The sequence below is a fragment of the Mucor velutinosus genome (assembly GCF_035048745.1).
Source record: "Mucor velutinosus strain NIH1002 chromosome Unknown tig00000165, whole genome shotgun sequence".
Classification (NCBI taxonomy): domain Eukaryota; kingdom Fungi; phylum Mucoromycota; class Mucoromycetes; order Mucorales; family Mucoraceae; genus Mucor; species Mucor velutinosus.
Window position 1 is genome coordinate 463,582 of NW_027041913.1, and position 19,241 is coordinate 482,822.

The 19,241-nt window shown below is 39.8% G+C and overlaps 4 protein-coding genes across 4 annotated transcripts; 2 read left to right on the plus strand and 2 right to left on the minus strand.

The window, feature by feature from the left end:
• Positions 1 to 56: 56 nt before the first annotated feature.
• Positions 57 to 7,111, plus strand: ATC70_003085 (uncharacterized protein; the record flags this gene model as incomplete). The annotated part of the gene is made up of 19 exons (XM_064822453.1): positions 57 to 148; positions 204 to 1,912; positions 1,971 to 2,218; positions 2,276 to 2,570; positions 2,621 to 2,762; positions 2,816 to 4,001; positions 4,056 to 4,208; positions 4,266 to 4,539; positions 4,589 to 4,755; positions 4,806 to 4,903; positions 4,958 to 5,144; positions 5,198 to 5,338; positions 5,394 to 5,470; positions 5,521 to 5,599; positions 5,651 to 5,899; positions 5,961 to 6,055; positions 6,108 to 6,433; positions 6,491 to 7,006; positions 7,068 to 7,111. 19 exons carry the CDS (start codon positions 57 to 59, stop codon positions 7,109 to 7,111), a joined length of 6,078 nt encoding a protein of 2,025 aa, XP_064679053.1.
• A 156-nt stretch (positions 7,112 to 7,267) lies between these two features.
• On the minus strand, positions 7,268 to 7,538 carry rpc25 (DNA-directed RNA polymerase III complex subunit Rpc25; the record flags this gene model as incomplete). The annotated part of the gene is made up of 2 exons (XM_064822454.1): positions 7,268 to 7,297; positions 7,350 to 7,538. 2 exons carry the CDS (start codon positions 7,536 to 7,538, stop codon positions 7,268 to 7,270), a joined length of 219 nt encoding a protein of 72 aa, XP_064679054.1.
• Positions 7,539 to 7,772: 234 nt separating this feature from the next.
• ATC70_003087 (uncharacterized protein) lies at positions 7,773 to 9,949 on the minus strand (the record flags this gene model as incomplete). The annotated part of the gene is made up of 5 exons (XM_064822455.1): positions 7,773 to 8,176; positions 8,230 to 8,371; positions 8,423 to 8,557; positions 8,610 to 9,478; positions 9,538 to 9,949. 5 exons carry the CDS (start codon positions 9,947 to 9,949, stop codon positions 7,773 to 7,775), a joined length of 1,962 nt encoding a protein of 653 aa, XP_064679055.1.
• Positions 9,950 to 18,617: 8,668 nt separating this feature from the next.
• Positions 18,618 to 19,190, plus strand: ATC70_003088 (Carboxypeptidase; the record flags this gene model as incomplete). The annotated part of the gene is made up of 1 exon (XM_064822456.1): positions 18,618 to 19,190. One exon carries the CDS (start codon positions 18,618 to 18,620, stop codon positions 19,188 to 19,190), a length of 573 nt encoding a protein of 190 aa, XP_064679056.1.
• Between the last annotated feature and the right edge of the window lie 51 nt (positions 19,191 to 19,241).

Genomic DNA, 19,241 nt, shown 5'->3' on the forward strand with positions numbered 1-19,241 from the left:
TGATTAGATGGTTTGAAGTGCTTATATTGCTGCTGTTGTTGACACAGTGGATACTAATGTCATTTGTCCCTGTCTGGTTCAACAAAGATCCAGCTCTGTCTACCAGGATGGGCGATATCCTGTTGCTTTTCATCTACATAGTGTATACGTACGTACCCAGCAAATATGCATCTACTTTGCATACTGAAGCAACTGTTTTCTAGGTTTGAATTAGTCTCCAAAATCATCGTGTTTGGATTGATCCTCAACACGCATTCCACTACAAAACCTAGTCTGCGCACATGGAACCATCGCATCCGCCACCACTTCCACCGGCGGCCCAGCTTCCTTTCCGTAGTCTATACCAGCGATATTGAATCCATTCGATCCTACTCGGACGATCAACAGGACGATACCGCCTCTAACTATATCCGTAGCCATCATCGCCACACTCTACTGCCCTCATTTGCACATCCACCCAGGTCCATCTCCTCTGCAGCATCTATTCTCTCAGGCACAGGATCAGAGAGAGCGTACCCTAACCATCATACCATATCGCGTAGTGTCAGTGGATCGGAGCCACGTTCACCGAGCTCAGTATCGCCAGCAGCTACTCCCACAGACAATACCAGTGCTTCTGTCATTGATGATTTAGAGTCCATCCTCAGCCAAGAATCCATCTACAGTCAAGAGTCTTATCTGTCTCTGCCAAACAAGCAGCACCGCACTCGCATGGAAGAAGCTGACAGTGAGGATGCCAAGTCCATTCTCTCTGCAGCAGAGCAGCAAGTACTCGCCAGTCTGAATCCATATCCTCATCATCATACCACCTCTTCCGCAGCAGCAGCAGCAGCATCACCATCATCAGGCGCAGGCACTGATATCGATTTCCTCAAAGTGACACACAAGAGCTTTCTATCCAATCTGCCAAATAGCATTGATCTAATATCGGTGGTATCTTACTGGGTTGATCTTGCTACAGTGCTTTATCTCGGCAGACGTCCATACCCTATCTTCCAAGCGTTTGCAGCCACTCGATTGCTTCGACTGCTGGTCATTACTGAAGGCACTACGGTTATTATGAAATCGCTGAGCAGTAGTTATGATATGCTAAAGAACGTCATGGGATTCTTTGTCTTTTTCTGGCTGCTATTTTCTCTGGCTGCCCTGTTTATCTTTATGAATGCCTTTAGTAGACGCTGTGCTGTCTGGCCGGAAGACGGGCTCCATAAGGACTTGACAGACATCCAGTATGTAGAACCTCGCATCTCCTGCAGCGGTTACATGACAAGCGCCAATGACCGCACAGGCCCTTATGATATCAACACGGGCACGCAAAACACGCATCCTGGCGGCGATGGGCTCTTTTGCAAACTGGGACAGGTCTGCATTCAAGACGTTGCTAATCAACCCGAGTATGGCTATATGAGCTATGAGAACATTTTGTACACCATGCTCAATATACTGACTGTGATCTCTACCGAGAACTGGACAGACTTGCTGTACATTACGCAAGACAGTGTCTCTGAGCTGGGTGCTGCCATGTTCTACTCGTTTTGCATCTATCTGATGACCTTTATCATGGTACCCATGTTCATTGCGGTAATTACCACCTCCTTTTCTCATGTGCGAGGCGATATGCGAGAAAGCGCCTTCTCCTCCAAGCGAAAGGCGAGGCTGCTGCTGGCTTCTGGAAAGCGGTACAAGACGCATCATCAGAAAGAACACTCAGATGAGGATCGCGAAGAGTGGATATACGAGGGAGCTGGATTAGGAGGCCATCGTCAGGCCAGATCATGGGTACAAGGATGGGCCCACTTCGTTACGCACCATGCTTATTTCCCATATTTCGGCAGCATACTGGTCGTGCTGAATGTGCTTTGCATGATGTTTTACACTGCAAACATGTCAGCAAAAGATCAAATGTACTATGGTAAGCAAGTGCCAAATATTCAGCTACATGCTATTTACTTACGATAGAAAAAAAAAAGATCTTGTAAATAGGATTTATACCATCCTGTTTGCTGTTGAGATTATGGTTCGCATTTATGGATGTCTTCATTGGAGACAGTTTTGGATGAGAATACGGAATCGAGTGGACCTGATCATTGCCATTGCTACCGTCATGGATGAATTCTCCTTTGTGCGAGAGAGCAGATACCATCTCTTCTTGCTTGTATTTAGTGTGTGCAGGTCCTATCGCGTTGCGTATTTGTTACCAGGCGTATTGAGGTTGCTGGTAGGTAATTCTCATGTGTATTGAATGTATGTTGACTCAATCTTGTGGTGCATACAGTCTGATGTCATTGGCGATGGTCAAGGCATTATAAACTTGACATTTTTCACATTCTTGGTTCTGCTGCTATTGTCGCCCATGTCAGTGCAGTTGTTTGGTGGCGACTTTCGGTTTGTGCCTGAAGACGAGCCATCCATGCGCTTTGACAATTCGTATCAGGCGTTTTTGGCTCTATTTCAAATCATGACGGGTGAAAACTGGACTGATATCCTATATGATGCGATGCATAGTCAAGAAGATGCATCCGTGTCTTATGCTGCCATCTACATGATATTTCTTTATTTCTCAGTGCACTGTAAGTTGCATTGACCAAAGATAAACTTGCTACTAACTCAACCCTCGTAGATATGGTCCTCAACCTGTTTATCGCTGTCATTATGGAGAACTTTGATTTGGATGAGGAGGAGATCAAGCAAATTCAAATCAAAAAGTATATTCGAGAGCATCGATGGAAGCCCGAGTATTTCAAGATGGACACTATCAGCAGGTATGTCTGGTTCACATCAGCACAATGTAACGAATCTAACCTGGGGCCATTAGACTCTTATTGCCTCTGTTTGTCATTCAGGACGAAAAGAAGCTAGACTTCAAGAGCATTCCACAAAACCTCGTCGCTCAAGTTACGAGTAGCAGGTTCAAGGACTTTTTAGGACAAGACACCAGCAGCAGCGAGCACTCTCACCCTTATTCGCCAGGACATCCAAACAGACATCTGACTCATTTCTCTCTCTCCGAGCAAGGCCATTCATCTCGATTCTTTGGTAAAAGGCCATCCTCTCTGCTATCTCATAAAAGCGGCGTCAGCACAAGAAGGCCGTCTGTTGCATCGCAATACAGTAATCACAGCCTCCGTTTGGATACAGCATCAATAGCGTACCTGGATCAAGAAGACGAGCCTCTGGTCAAATACGGCGATGAATACGAGCTCAATGTGGCTCGAGAGAACAAGGCAGTGATTGTCGAAAATCTGAACGTGTTTCGATCCATCATCATTCTGAAAAAGGATAATCTGATACGTAAAGTATGTACACATCTTGCCACCAAGGACGGCTACAACTGGTTCATTGTGAGCTTGATTTGCATCAGCACACTGCTTGCATTATGGGCAGATGAGTCGAATCGAGAGCAACATCCTGTATTGATCCGTACGGTGATAGGACCCTTGCATGCATTGCTCTTGCTGATCTATTGGATTGATATCTTTATACACATGGTAGCAGATGGCGTGTTTATGCTTCCCAAATCCTATATGAGAAATGCGTGGAACCTGCTTGATATGATGAATCTGACAGGCCAATTCATTCTGACCATTCTGATGGCGACTGATCTGGATTCGGCTGAGAAACTAGCACTGTATGTAAGCTATCTGCGTATACTGAGAACCCTGCGTTCTGTGCGCATCGTTTACTACGTGCAAGGTATGCGTACCATCTTTTTAGACTTGGTGTATGGTTTGCCAAAAATGATTGATGCAGTCGCTTTGAACTTTTTGGTGTTTGTGCCCTTTGCTATCTACGGCTGCTTCTTGTTCAGTGGTCGATTCTTTGTCTGCAATGATGATGACATTGGCTCAAAGCAGGGCTGTTTAGGTGAATTTCCAGCCACGGATGACGACAATTACGGTATATTACTCCCAAGAACCTGGAAAGACCCCTATGATTACTCTTTTGATACGTTTGGAAAGTCGCTTTTGCATCTGTTTGAGTGTGCCTCTGGTGAGGGATGGGTAAGAGCGCAAGGGAGTCGACTATTGAACTGGATATGCTGACACTAACTGTAGATACTGTCATTATTCTCTGCAATGAGTGTGGTTCCAAAAGATAGAGACTTGCAGCCTCAATTCAGCTGGTCAACATCTTCCATATTCTACTCCCTTTACTATGTCGTATTCATGTTTGTAGCCTCTCTGTGCTCGATCCAATTGTTTATTGGTGTAAGATAAACATGTCCTCAATGCAAGAATGCTCAACTAATGCCGTATACAATATAGGTGTTCCTGGAGATTTTCAAGCAGAGAAGTGGTATTTCTTCATTGACAAACACGCAGCGACAGTTTCAGGATTTGCAGAGACAACTGGCATTGGTGAAGCCATCGAGAAAGGCAGAAAGGCCTCCAGATGGATCACTCAGGGCCATATGCTATGACTTGGTCATTGACAAGCGAGGCAAGTTTGCTCAGTTTATGGCTGCCGTTCTCGCTGCAAATATCATTGTGTTTGCTACAGAGCATTTGCATCAACCTCCATGGCTAGGGCATTTACAAGGTAGTAGTGTGTGTTAATTACCGGTACTGGTTCTCAATTTCTGTGATAGACGCATTAAATGCCATCTGCTTGTCATTATATGTATTCGAGATGGGAGCAAAGATTGCTGGATTAGGCCTCTATAAATGGGCTTCTGCAAGATGGAACATTTACGATATGGTGTTGGTATGGCTTGCTATATTGACATCGATTCCTAAATACTATGGAGAGTTACCAGTGAGTTTGGCATTTCTTACTGTCAGAACACATGCTGATATGTTTCGTAGTTTGGATGGGATGTGTCCCGAAAGTTGTGTCTAGTCGGTATAGCGTTTCGATTAGCTCAACGTAATGAATCACTGGACACACTATTCAGATCTGTCAAGTAAGTACATTAGTTGTATTATACAAGAAGAAAGCGTATTGACTGCATGTTTAGACGAGCATTGCCGTCGATCTTCTTTGTATCATTTGTATTTTTCATCGTCATTATCTGCTTTGGTGTCGCCTTTCAAGAAGGATTCTCTTCCACTCGCTATGGACCCTACGGAAATGAACACGCAAACTTTAGGTCGCTGTTCAACACCATATTGACCTTATTTCGCATCACTACGGGTGAAAATTGGGTACGCATTTCAAGTGATCTCTCACATCATAGCTGACCACGTACTGTTCCTAGGACTTCATGATGCATGATTTCACCGTTCTGCCGCCTGAATGTGTAGGCAAAGATGACTGTGGATTCCCAAATTATGCCATTTTCCTATTCATCAGCTTCTACGTTGTTTGCACCTACATCTTTGTTAATCTCTTCACAGTGGTCAGTGCTCAGTACGTTATTGAGTAGCATTGTTTGTTGACATTGGCTTGGATAGATTGTCATTGACAACTTTTCGTTTACATTTGATAAAAGAAATCAATTTACACTGATTACAAGGACAGATCTTCGATAGTAAGTCCATGACGAGATGCAATATAGCTGGTAGCTGACGTTGTGTGTAGCTTCAAAAAGGCATGGTCCACGCTGGATCCTACAGCCACTGGCTATATAGACGTAGCAAACGTTCCCAACTTTTTGAGTGTAAGTCATCACAACAGCTGCCCCTCTACCTAGTGACTAATGATTGTGCAGAAACTAGAAGGTGTCCTGTCCATCCACATCTATGAGAAAGAGCATTATCTAAGCACTTTGCTGGATGCTAGTAATCAAATTGATGGTGATGTCGGTCATCTGATCACTGTGTCTTTGTCAGATGCCAAAGGAGCAAGCAATACCATGGGAGAGCGATTTTTCAATCTGCATGAGTTCAATAAGAGACTGTCCAACATTGACCCCAATATCATCAAGGAAAGAAAGAGGCAATACGCCGAAGTGTACCAGGTAGAATACATCAATGCTTGTATGGGGATCAAGGCCAAAAGCTAAATCGACTGGTTTATAGGAAACCTTGAATGCAGCCTCACATCGTGGCATTGCTTTTCACCAAATGCTTGAGATTCTCGCCATTCGCCTGGTGGATGTCTCTAAATCACTCACGTAAATCAGTATGATTACTTGACCAAGATAATGTACTGACTTTTATATGTAGCTTTGATGAACTAGTGAACCGTGCCAGAATCCAGGACAAGGTGGCTAAACAATTGGCAGCGGAGCGTACCACAGGACTAGTGAACATGATGATCCAGAGAAGACAATTTTTGAAAAATCGCCAAAAAGCCAGAAACAGCCAAGTATTGAACAGTAATAATAGCAATCAAAGTAATGTAGGCAACTGGTTGAGGCCTGGCAGTAGATTGCCATCATCAAGCAGAGAGCGATCTGCCCCTTTCTTGCAACTTCGTCCTCCTATCAGCATACCAGCACACAGTAGATCCAAGTCGGAATCTCCCACTCGAGAGAGACGCAACAATGGAGGTAGACTCATGGGGGAAATATCATGCTGAGCAGTGGCTAACATAATTGAGAACATAGTGCCCAAGATTGTCGTGGACCAAGCACGCCAACAGAGTGTGGATTCAATCAAGTTGGCAGAGCCAGACTTGCAGAGCCAGCAACAATCATTGCGACTACCTGATCGATTTGCTAATCCTGCAAACGTAGCCAGAGGCATGCCTCAGAGAAGAAATTCCACAGTCATTGTACCCATCACATTAGGCGCACCTCCTGCACAAAGAGCAAGCATGGTTACGCAACAAACAGCAACCCCAGCATCAAGCATATCAGCCTCTGAAAAGGCACAAGTGTCTCCGCCCAACATACTTGCCAGAAGAGCTACCGCCATGTCGATACGAAGGATGTCTCTTACAGCTGACATGCCAGGATGCAATATCAGTACTGTCAATGAGAGCACAACGGATATGCTCGCTCTAGATGATACTGAAGACGATGTCTTTACGCAATACTATGCCATTGATGTTACCATGAATGATATGACAAGTCCAGATGCAAAGAAGATTGTGCATAAATTTGAGCACAATGCTTGGTCAGGTAAAAGTGCACACAAGACGGTTTGAAAGTAAGGTATACTAAGATTATTCGTTTTATTTAGATCTTTTACATCGTGAAGTAGCCTCTGATGAGGAGGACGACTAGTTTAGTATAATCTTCTTCTTTTTTTACTGTTCATCAGTGTCAACTGCTTGGTTATCTCTTCTTTTAGTTGCTTTTCTGTGACATACTGCCTTGTTAAGGCATCTGCTCTCTTTTGTAAGGACAATTAGAAGGAAAAATAAAGGATTAATGACATTGTCACAACTGAAATGATCCAGGATCTTGACTCTAATGTGTAGCCATTGGAGGTATTACTTTGAAAGTTGGAACTGCTACTTACAAGAGTACGGCCGTCCGTCGTAGTGTATTCTGTGGTCGATTGACTGAATGTTTGGGCACTACTGCCGGAACCAGAGACTTTGTTCTTGAATGGGCCAGATTCGGTAATGCCATCTTGAGAGATGGATTCAGGCATTGAAGCGGCAAGGATGCAGTATACAACCAACAAGAGTGCGAGTGTCAATTTCATTTTACCGGTGGTTGTGTTTGATGAACTACAGAGAGTGAATGAGAAAGAGTAGCGAGAAATGGGAGCATTTATAGGCGTATTAATTGACAATGAAATCTATTTTAGTGTACAGTTTTATTAGTTAAGGGGTTATTGTGGTGCTATCATATCGTTTTTCTGGATAAAAGGAGAGCATGGACAAAAGGACACCTACACTATCGCTATAGCAAAAGCAGTGGTAAAAGACTGACTACTTTAAGATAAAAACTTCCAGAATCTACTCATACGAGCAATAGTTTGGATCTTTTGTTCATTTGTCAAGGAAGGATTCTCTAAATCCCGGATATCTTCCAAAAATCTAGCACGAGTTGAGTTTTGAAGGGGTAATGAACGAGCGTATGCACGCAATAAATGGACTTCGCATAGTAGAATTCCTTGCGTTTCACATTCAATTTGGTACTGGTTACCACTGCTCCACTCATTTAGCTCTCCTTTTTCCTGGTGAATGGGCTCCATGACAATCAATTGTCTTTCAATACGACGAAGTGTTTCTTTCATTGGTAACCCAGTCTTTTTCATCTTTTGCTGTGATCTGCCTTGGATGGTGTTTCTGAACCAAGATATCGACGCCCAAGTCAAAAGCATCGAAGGTGCAACAGCTACATGCATAGAAATTAGAATCGTCTGCTACCATCTATTTGCAAAAGCATACCCAGAAAGGCAAAATTCAATTCATTGGATTTGAGCAACTTGTCCAGCGCAGACATGGCCAGATCAACATCAACCTTTGTCTTTTGGACTTGAATGAGGATGGTTTGTAATAGATCACCTACAATCACATTTCTCAGAGGATTCTATTGGCAAAATGAGTATTGTTGCATGCAAATCTCCACCAAAAGCGCTACCTTGATCTCTTTTTCATACTCTTTCAGCAGCACAGACATGTCTCCTTCGCGAATGTTGATAGCTAGTTGCGATAGCTCATGCTCTGGCATATGTAGATTGTCCTTTGCAAATCCAATGACCATGCGCTCGAGTGACTACAGAAAGAGTCAGTATGGCACTGTACGATTCACCGCCCTGAATACTTACATCCAAATCACTTTGAAGTCCTTCTTTGCTCAACAAGCTTAGTCGTTGATCCTTAAGTCGAATCGTATCGTATACTTTGACGACGGGTTCCCAGACCCAATTCAAAATGAAATCATGCGCAGTCTTTCCAGCTTCTTCAACCCAGTGCATGATGTCCTCCCTTCTTTTGAATCCATAACGAAGGGCTAATCCACCCACAAAATATGAGCCCAATGCAGGAATCCAATAACGTGTGATGACAGATGGTGTGCCGTAAGTTGACTGGATGCATTGGAGTCTGTTGTTGTACGAAGACGACCATTTCTTGGTCACACTGTACAACTCTGCAGTGGCATCATTTGCAGACGTTTGTCGCAGATCCATCGTGCTAAGACGTTGCTGCAGATGATGGGTGTTCTTTTCAATCTGCTCGCTGTCACCAGAAGCAGATCCCAAGACATACTTGATAACCTCAATGCAGTTTTTGGTCTCCTTTGCTGTTGCACTTGCAAAATCGTCCTGACTGTCGAATTGAGGAGGTGTCAATAACAAAACGCCCAAACTAGCTGCCTGCTCCGAGCGAAACTGCTGCAATGTTTTCTTTTTGAGGCACACTTCGCTGCTGATGATTTCAAGGATCAAAGGACGATGATGATAGGAAGATAGGTTGAAGAATTTGAATGCATTGAAAGCATTGAATGATTTCAGCGATGGCTGCTTTTCTGCTTTGGATTTATCATTGTAGATGCCATTGTTGTGAACAGGGAATAATTGCGACAATACATAGTCGGAGGATGTAAACAGTGATTTGGCTTGATCCACAACAGAGGACGTGTTGCTGATCTGCTTGGCTGTGTTCTTGAGTAATGAGTAGATGCGAGATGGTGCAACTATGAGTTCTGTGTTAGTATACAAGTTCTTTGCTTCGGTGTGTTCAAGGACTTTTTACTTTGCATTGCGTAATATAACTCGTTGATTGTGCTACCCTGAATACTATTCCAGTAATCGATCGACTCGGAAATAGGTAGAGTCAAATTGAGCACTTTGGAGAACACTTGGCCATAGACAGCAATGGTGCATTTCGCTACAAAGAGCCATTCAAGAGCTGGATCTGCTGTTTCTGACGTGGCATTCATATCACCTGAAACTTTGAATTCATGGTACCGTTCAAGATATTCTTGCACCTTTTCAAAAGAAGGCAAATTGGAGCTTGTCATATCCAAAGCTTGTGATGTTTCAAGCAAAAATTTATCCTTTTCATTGAGGGATGACAAGCTTGCTTTGCTGGCAATATGCCTTTCGAAAGATTGGGTGAGTGATGTGTTGAGCCGCTTTACTTGTTCGTTGACAAACGTTGACATGATTAAGGGAAAAAGAAAGGCACGTCGTGTTTGGTAAATTTTAAAGATCATCTGGGTTCCATTCGCATCATCACAGATACATCATTTCTTGCGTTGCGCTTGGATTTGACTGGACAAGTTCATGGCATAAATCGTCATTTGAACCTGATCTCTGATGTTTAAAGACTAGACTACAATTCAACATGACCGACGGCATTGCTTTCAACATACCCTCTTTTGGAAGCAAAGCTGATCGCTTTTACAGTAAGTGCCTGTCATTAACCGTCAGAAATCTGCACGACAAACATCATATCAACACCTACCAAGAAGCCAGTAAGAGCGGCATGTAATGCAGAATGCTTTTGGCTAGCAATAGATCACATTATGGCGTGAATATTGGTTTACCAGTTACAAAGTGATATATGGGTGTGGGTTCACGGATAACTGGATTGAGAAAGAGAAAACAAGGTAAATATCACCATCTCAAAATTCAGCCAGTTTTACATTCAAGAAGAGCGTTTGTAATTTGAATATAGTATTGGATAACAAGCACACGAATTTGATCCAGGAACGTTGCACCAGAAGAAGTAACAGGAGCCTTAGAGATTGTAGCAACTGTCAACCCCAATAAGCGTTGTTTTTAAAGTTGAAAAACTACCTTACCACCCTTCACGACGTTATATTTACTTTAATTACACTTTTTACATGATGCTTGCAAAAAAAAACAGTAAAATAAAATGAACGCTATCTCTTGTCTAATACAAATATTGCTGCTTATAAGTCAGCCATATCTTTCAGTACTAGAACATCCTGCGCTTTTCAATTATTAGAATCTAACGACGCTGTTAGGGATCGAACCAACGACTATTTAGCAATCGCTCAAGGTGAAATAAGGGTCATAATATAAAGGCTCTAGCACTGACATAGGGCTTGGAATAGCTGTTCCTCCTTTTTCGCAATATACGCAACACACCTGTAAACCTTGCCACACTAAAATGAAGCAAGTTATTACCAAGCGATTTTAAATACAACGTTTTGCAACACCTCATCTATCGTTTTACTATGACTTGTAATCACTTGTAACTGATAGCTTTTAATAGGCTTCATACATATGTCTTTGCTCAAATTGTCTTATTTCGAAAATCAACCGTTTTTGAACAGCAACCCATTATCCAACCTATAATCCAAGTACACCATTATTTTTCTCGCAGAATTTTGCTAAAGAAACATGCTGTCTTCAGACCTTTAGCGTCATTATTTTAAAACATAATTTTTGATGATGGCCCAAACTTTGAAACGGAAATAGTTTTGCACGTTCAAAATTTGATATGAGGTAAAAGATAGCATCCCATGAAATTGAAGCATGATGGAAATCAATGGTAAACGACGCATGCTTTTTAGCGAGGCATTGGGTACCGGAAAGACCTGAGACATAGTGCAATGCTGTAGTACCTACATTATATTATTACTTTCCCTATAATATAATAAACTTTGATAGACATCACTCGCATGAGGCGGTTTAATGGATGTTAGATCAAATGATTATACCTTATCTTACTTTTAATAAATAAAGAAGACTTTAAACTGTATTCATTTAATCATTCTTTTATTACAAACACATAAATATTATAAATGGCAGACCGATAGGAAATCAACTAGTTGTAACCCTTCGGTGCTTCGACCCCTGAGCCAATCAAATCGCTTGAAAACTTCGCTGACCTAAAAAAACTGCGAGAGTTTCTCCCTGTTTTGATGTGAGGCAAAAATTTAAAATCCGATATATTTAGCAATATAGCTGTAACTATCATCAAATATCCCTCAGGCGCCAGAGCATGCCTTACTTAGACCACCTAGCTTTAGATTCCGGCATTGAGACCCTCAATCATCACTAAAGTAAGTAGCGATAACCAAGTGGAGGCAGCCTTGTAATGAAATAGCCACCCAAACGCAACTTAATTGAAAACCAAAGTTCATCAAATAGCACTCATTCAAATTCATGCTATTTGGATCTATTAATGAAAGCGCTCAAATGTACATCAAAAACCCATTTAAAAATACTAAAGTAAAGATACACGCTTATATCGCACATCGTGTGAATGAATCACTCCTGATCACAGTGTATTCAATCACACCCATGATGGTCGTAATAGGTGATGGTATCTTTATCCAAATAGAATTAAATCAATAACAAGCATATTCAAATATGACAACTATGCCCTGCTGCCATAGTTGCACAATATCCCAGATAAAGGATTCCATGCTTCAATAACAAACATCACACTTTAAACCATCAAGATTACATTAAATCATGCTATGACGATAGCTCACCCAAGCCCATCAAGGTTACTCAAATCGACCCTTATGGCCAGTGCTCCTGCATTGATTACCACTTTAAATCAAACATCAACAACATTTGCCAGATATCGCAATAGCAGCACCTATTGCTCTCTATCATCACTAATCCTACAAGCCAGATGCAAATGTATAAATACTCTTCTTTTTTTACTCAATTCCAGGATCTTCAGTTCATTTTATACACAAATAAAATACAGTTGATTTCTATTGTATTTTACTATTGCTTTTATTTTTTTTTGTGAAATCTATTTAAACCCGATTTCACTGCAAGCCTATCTATCTCCTGGTGTCGGATAAAGTCTTGTTAAGCTTCAGTAATAGGCACATCCACACAACGTAAAAAAGGTATGCTTCAAAAGAAACATAAATATAATAAAAGAAAGAAGAAAAGAACATATTACTATAGGAGTATAGTAGTGTTAAGCACAAAGAATAAAAGGATTATTATTTGTAGCTGTTATGTCAAAATACAATGTAAAATTGAATCTGCCAAAGAATTACACTTTTATTGAGAATGCATCCCAAGGATGCATTTATATACTTTTCATTATGCTAGGGTTTACAGCATGATGATGAACTATAATACAAATAGGTTTACTATCTACCCAACAATTGATTTGTAAATCATGATTAGCATGATTTACCCAAAGGACCTAAGAATAGCCTAAAACCTTTAGTGTGAGACCTTGCTATGACATTTGATATAACAGTAGCTTATAAAAAATGTTCGATATTATAAAAACAAGAAAAGACTTATTTGAATAAGATCAGACACAAAACCTAAAGATTTATTGATGAAGACAAGAGTTATTCTATTTATACTAAGTTCTGAATGCCAAAGTAGCAATTTATCTTGTACAACACTTATCACATCTGGTGAACCTCAGTATTTAGATAGCTGAGATGCACTTCAATTATCATAGCTTGTCCATGTTGTTGCACAACACAGACATATCTACCCATCAAGAATACCTTAATCTTTATAGACAGTTGTAGCCCTTCTGGCACAACAAGTAGTATGTAAGCAAAAAAAAAAAAAAAAAAAAAAAAAAAAAAAAAAAAAAAAGAGGACACTCACACAAAGTGAGTCAAAGAAAAGCATATCACAAACACAACATCAAGGATGTTCAAAAGAGCTCGTTGTTGTTGCAATAGAATTGCATACATGAGCAAAGTGCATGGTAATAGTCGAATGTAAAGTAACTGTCATGAATCAAGCTTCGATCTGGTACCTGAATCTAGAATCATGCAGCCCAAGTATTATTGTGGAATTTGAGGCTTTATAGACTAAAATTCACGGAAAAAAAAGAATAAAAAACAATGGAGTCAACTTGATAAAGGTATGTTTTATTATCAAACTGACAGGTGTAAAGTAAACTGAAGTCTCTCTACTGGCCAGGTAGATGATCCTTCTTATATACTATAACAATGGATAAAAGTTCTATTAATTAGATTGACAAATAAGTCAACTCAGATCAACTAATGTCTAATCATGCTAAAAGACAACTCCAGCAAGCTAATCATGATTTAGCTCTGTCTGGATGAATAATTAGACTCTCATCCAAAGTACCCTGATCTATCCTTTCTATAAGGATAATTAATATCGATCTAGTAGCATGTATCCGATAGGTACAGTCTACTTAGTCTATATTAATAGTACATATCTGAGTGTATATCGCTAAGCATACATCTTTAGCATGTATCTGGATATATGGCATGTCTATAACATATCGTATGCATGTCTATAGCATGTCTCATATATAGTACAAGTCTGTAGTACATACAGTATCTGTAGCTAGTATTACGGATATAAGCATGTGTCTTATAGCGTGGATCATAAAGTGCACATCTGAAGCAACAGGCTCATATTGCATTAATCTTGGTGCCTATCCAGATATGGTAAACATCCGTAGTCAATGTCGGAATACAAGTATAAGTCTATAGCGCCATCCATGTCCGTGATGCCATCTATAGCTTATATCTTATATAGTATGAATCTTATAGTACTAGCGTATCTGAAGTCCATATCTTATAGTATAAATCGATATCTTACATCTAATCCAGTGTACATATAATTTGTATCTAAATCTGGTAACCGGATAAACTGTCAGAATGCAGATCATAGTGGATGTATTCCGCAAGCGTAATTGACTTACTCTTCTGGCAATGCAACCGACTACCCCCTTCGTTTTAGGTCGAATTCTGTTCAAATCTAGTCATTTTCAAGCACGAATAACTCATGCCACAAAGCGTTTTGAGGGCTTGGATTAGTACCACACGCCTCCTTTTGGCCACACTTTACTTCCTGATGCTTTATCTCAAATTTCTTTGGGTCATTGCAAATCCATGAAAATTCGCATATTTTTCATGTGTATTAGCAAGGGAAAATTCTTGAAAATCAAACGATCGCATTTTTCACCTCAAAAATAAAGACTTTTCTTATGATACATATCAGATCAAATTGATCGTAAAGATGGAATGCAACAGTGGAAACTCTTTCTATGAGGCTTGTATATGCTAAATTTTGACATATTCACAGAAAACCTGTTTTCATATTTTTGAAAATTGCTCATTATTTTCAGTTTAAAAACTAAATGTAACCAGCATCATCCGATGCGCCTTCATTGACACTTTATAAATGCATTAGAAAGTAAAGTATAACAATGACATTTTTCATAGTCAAATTTAGCAAAAATGTTTAAAGGATGTCAGATCAAGTCAAAATTTGAACACAAAAATGACAACTGCACAAATCCAAATTTGAGTGCCGCAGCGTCAGCTGTTGTGGCAGAAGACTGAGGCCAAATCCACTGGCTGTGACGTCGGATAGAACGCCCTCTCATTTTTCCATTCGCTCGTTTTTTTTTCCTTTTGCAAAACGCGTTTAGTATCAAACCATGGCTGTTTTGGAAACCGTTCGATTGATAATAATACCCTAACTGCTAATAACACTGCCTTGTATTGCTAAAAGAGCTTGATACTGCTTCTTTAACGTGGAATATAGTAGACATTATTCGATAAACGAGCACTGGAAGACGTAGAATCAGCACTAATCGAATTTGTTTATTGGGTTTCGATAATTTTTTTTGCCTGTGTCGTGGGTGCTGCTGCCATTACTTCTCTGCTATCTCTGCTGTCTGCTTCTTTGGCCTCTATCTCTGGCGGTTGCTTCTTTAATCTTTGTCTAGTCTCTGGTGCCGCTCGTTCTTTGGTTTTTCTATGGAGTTGGTGTTATTGCTACTGGTGTTGCTACTGGGGCTACTGATGATATTGCTGCTGGTGTTATTAATGATGTTTTTATTGCTGGCGTTGCTGCTGGTGTTGCTGCTGCTAATATGGTCTTTCCTGGTCTACTGTCTTTGTTGCATGCTTGTTCTCTGGTCTATCTCTGGCGATTCCCTATACTCTTCTGGTCTCTCCGTGGCTGTGGTAAGTGGTAAGTAACTTTTTTTTTATTCTGGTCGTAATGATATAAAACCTCTTTGAACGTTTGTATTACTGCTTCCTTTCTCGTGATAATGCATTTTATCATGTTTATTTTGTTGTGTCTTTCTTTTTCTTTTGTTGGTTGTGTTGCCTCTGCGGCTTCATATGAAACAACATTAGTAGTCATTATGTTCTATTGCAAAGTTATAATACCACTGTTGCTTTTGCAGTTGTGCGTGTTTGTGTTGCTTTACATACGACTATTATTCCTATGCATGTTGCTCATGTATGCGTTTTTGTTGCAACAACAACGAGATGTTCTGAACATCACTGATGTTGTATTTGTTATACTTTTCTTTGACTCACTTTGTGTGAGTATCCATTTTTTGCCTACGTACTACTAGACTCCTATAGTAGTATGTTCTTTTCTTCTTTCCTTTATTATTACTATGTTTCTTTTGAAGCATGCCTTTTTTACGTTGTGTGGATGTGCCTATCCCTGAAGCTCAACAAGACTTTATCCGAGGCTAGGAGGTAGATAGGCTGCCTCCACTTGGTTATCACTACTTACTTTAGTGATGATTGAGGGTCTCAATGCCAGAATCTAAAGCTAGGTGGTGTAAGTAAGGCATGCTCTAGCACCTGAGGGAAATTTGATGATAGCAGCGGCTATATTGTTATTATATCGGCGCTTAAAATTTTGCCTCACATCAAAACAGGGGGAAACCCTCGCAAAAAAATTTTTAGGTCAGCGGAGTTTTCAAGCGATTTGATTGGCTCAGAGACCTAAACGGTGAAGAGTTATAACTAGTAGATTCCATGTTGATCTGACATTTATCCTAATATAATATTGTAATAAAAGAACTACAACTAAATAAATACAATTTAAACCCTCTTTTATTCAAAGTAAGATAAGGCGCAAGCACTTTATCTATCATCCATTAAACTGTTCTATGTAAGAGAGATTCTTTAAATTTATTATACAGGGAAAGTTATATAATAGACACAGCAGTAAGTGCACTAGGTACCAGCTTCTTCCTGTACCAAATGCCCCTGCGTTGTTTATCATTGATTCTGAACAAGTTTCGATTGCATGGGTTGCTGTTTTTTGCCTCAAATCGAATTCTGAAAGTATAAAGACGATTCCAATTTCTGATGCTAGAACTCTGAAATTAGTATGATGCTATAACGAAACGTTGCAAGAAAAACAACAGTGTAATTGAATTGTAGGTTGATGGGCACTTGCTGATGACTGTTGTTGAGAAATCGATGATCTTCCAGATATGCCAATGTTAAACCATGACCTTGATATATAAGCAAAATGCTGCAGTTGCATTCATCATTAAGACGTTGGCATATGGTGTGGAATACATCCACTATGATCTGCGTTCCGACAGTTCATCCAGTTACCAGATTTAGATATAAACTGTATGTACACTGGATTAGATGTACGATATCGATTTATACTATAAGAAGATATAGACTTCAGATACGCTAGTACTATAAGATTCATACTATAAGATATAAGCTGTAGATGGCATAACGGATATGGATGGCGCTATAGACTTATACTTGTATTCCGACATTGACTTATTTGTCAATTTAATTGATAGAATGTTTATCCATTGTTATAGTATATAAGAAGGATCATCTACCTTGCCAGTAGAGATATTTCAGGTTACCTTACACCTTGATTTATCAGAAATAAATTATATATAAAAAGAATATGAAATTAATCAGGTAAAGAATATCGCTTATTACATTGGAAATAAGAAGGTTTATATACTGTTCGCATTCAGGGATTTGATGTGAGGATAAGGTATTAGATGGGTTGATTTGGGTGATAGGATAATAGATTAGATCTATTATCCTAAACATACCATGATACGGATCGTAACTAAATCCTGTTTCATGTCAAAATTTATGATCTGATGTTATCTGTGCTTGAACTGATTGTTTCTACGCATTTGGAGATTTGGTTTAGAAATGACACATCACACCTGTCAGTTTGATAATAAAACCTACCTTTATCAAGTTGACTTTATTCTTTTTTCATTCTTTTTTTTTTCGTAAATTTTAGTCTTATTAAGCCTCAAATTCCACAATTATTCCACAACGTATTAAGTTTGATGAAATTCTATTTTTTTTTTACCTATGAGGTCCTGGAGGTACAAAATGTTTTTTGATTTTGAGGTTTTCAATTTTTGGAAGATCGAAAATCAATTTTCTAAATACTGATGCTAGAGCTTTGAAAGTAACATGTTTCTATACCAGTTTTTTGCCAAGGTAACGATAGTGTAAACTAAATTTGAGTAGCTAACATGTTTACTGAGAAATCAGTGATTTTAAAAAATGGTGCATATTAAGTAGATGTTACTAAGAAAACTTTTTGAATTGCTATAAAAATGTAGAGTGTATGTATAGTTAAAGTTGTAGAGGGTTATTTTTCTGACTAGAGCATGCTTTATGTGGGGCTATTAACGGTATACGGATAAGTACTGATGAATAATACAGTGCGCGAAAAAACGTTCCAGTGTTTTGCCAATTCGTAGTTTTACACTTACAGCTCTGTCAATTTTTCTCCATTTTTAAAACTAAAGTGAGACTACAAAAGCTTGGGTTTTTAGCCACAAAATGAGCTACTATAATAATTGATACAGTAGATATTGAGCTAGTGCAACTGACGTAAAATAAAAAATTTCAATTTTGTAAAATTGGAAATATCGCTTGATGACCTTATTGTTTGTATACATTCCACGAAAATGATCCGAGAGCCTTAATTTTTTATATCAGTTATGTTTAAAATGTTAGTTATCCGAGGAATACTTAAAAAAGTATAAGGAAGCCTGAGATTTTGGTCTTTTCCCTCATTATATTTTACCATCTTTACTCCATCACTTTTTTTAACATGACACGTCCCATTTCTCAGGAGGTTCAAGGATTTGTCAAGACTCTTTTCAACCAAGGTTGTTCCCTCCGTGCCATTCAAAAAATATTCCCAGATTTGTCCGTTAGTGTACTTTCTCGCTACAGGAAGAAGTTTCTTGTTCATTCAAAACATGCCAAACCCGGAAGACGCAGCAAAATCACTACGCAAAATATGAACTACATTGAGAGGAATCTCCGCAATGGTAATTTAGACGGCCCTAGGGGTGTGCAGTGCTACCTTGCTCATATGGGAGTTCAGATGACTTTGAGGAATATACAGTATATACTCAAGCGCAAAGGGTTCAAGGCTAAAAGAAAGGTAAAGACCAATTTCGTGTTTGCGGAGAACCGGAAAAAGCGTCTTGTGTGGGCCAAGAGACATCGACATTTGACTGCGGACGATTGGCGTAAATGGGGATTTTCCGATGAAACCAGGGTCAACATGTGGGGATCTGACGGCGAATCTTTCTACTGGACTGACAGGCCCACTGAGTTGATGCCTCATCAAACTGAGGCTCAAGTTCAGGGAAATGGTGGTGGTGTTGTTTTCTAGGGCATGATAACAGCGGTGGGACCCAGCTATGGCTCCACCATTACCGAAGGA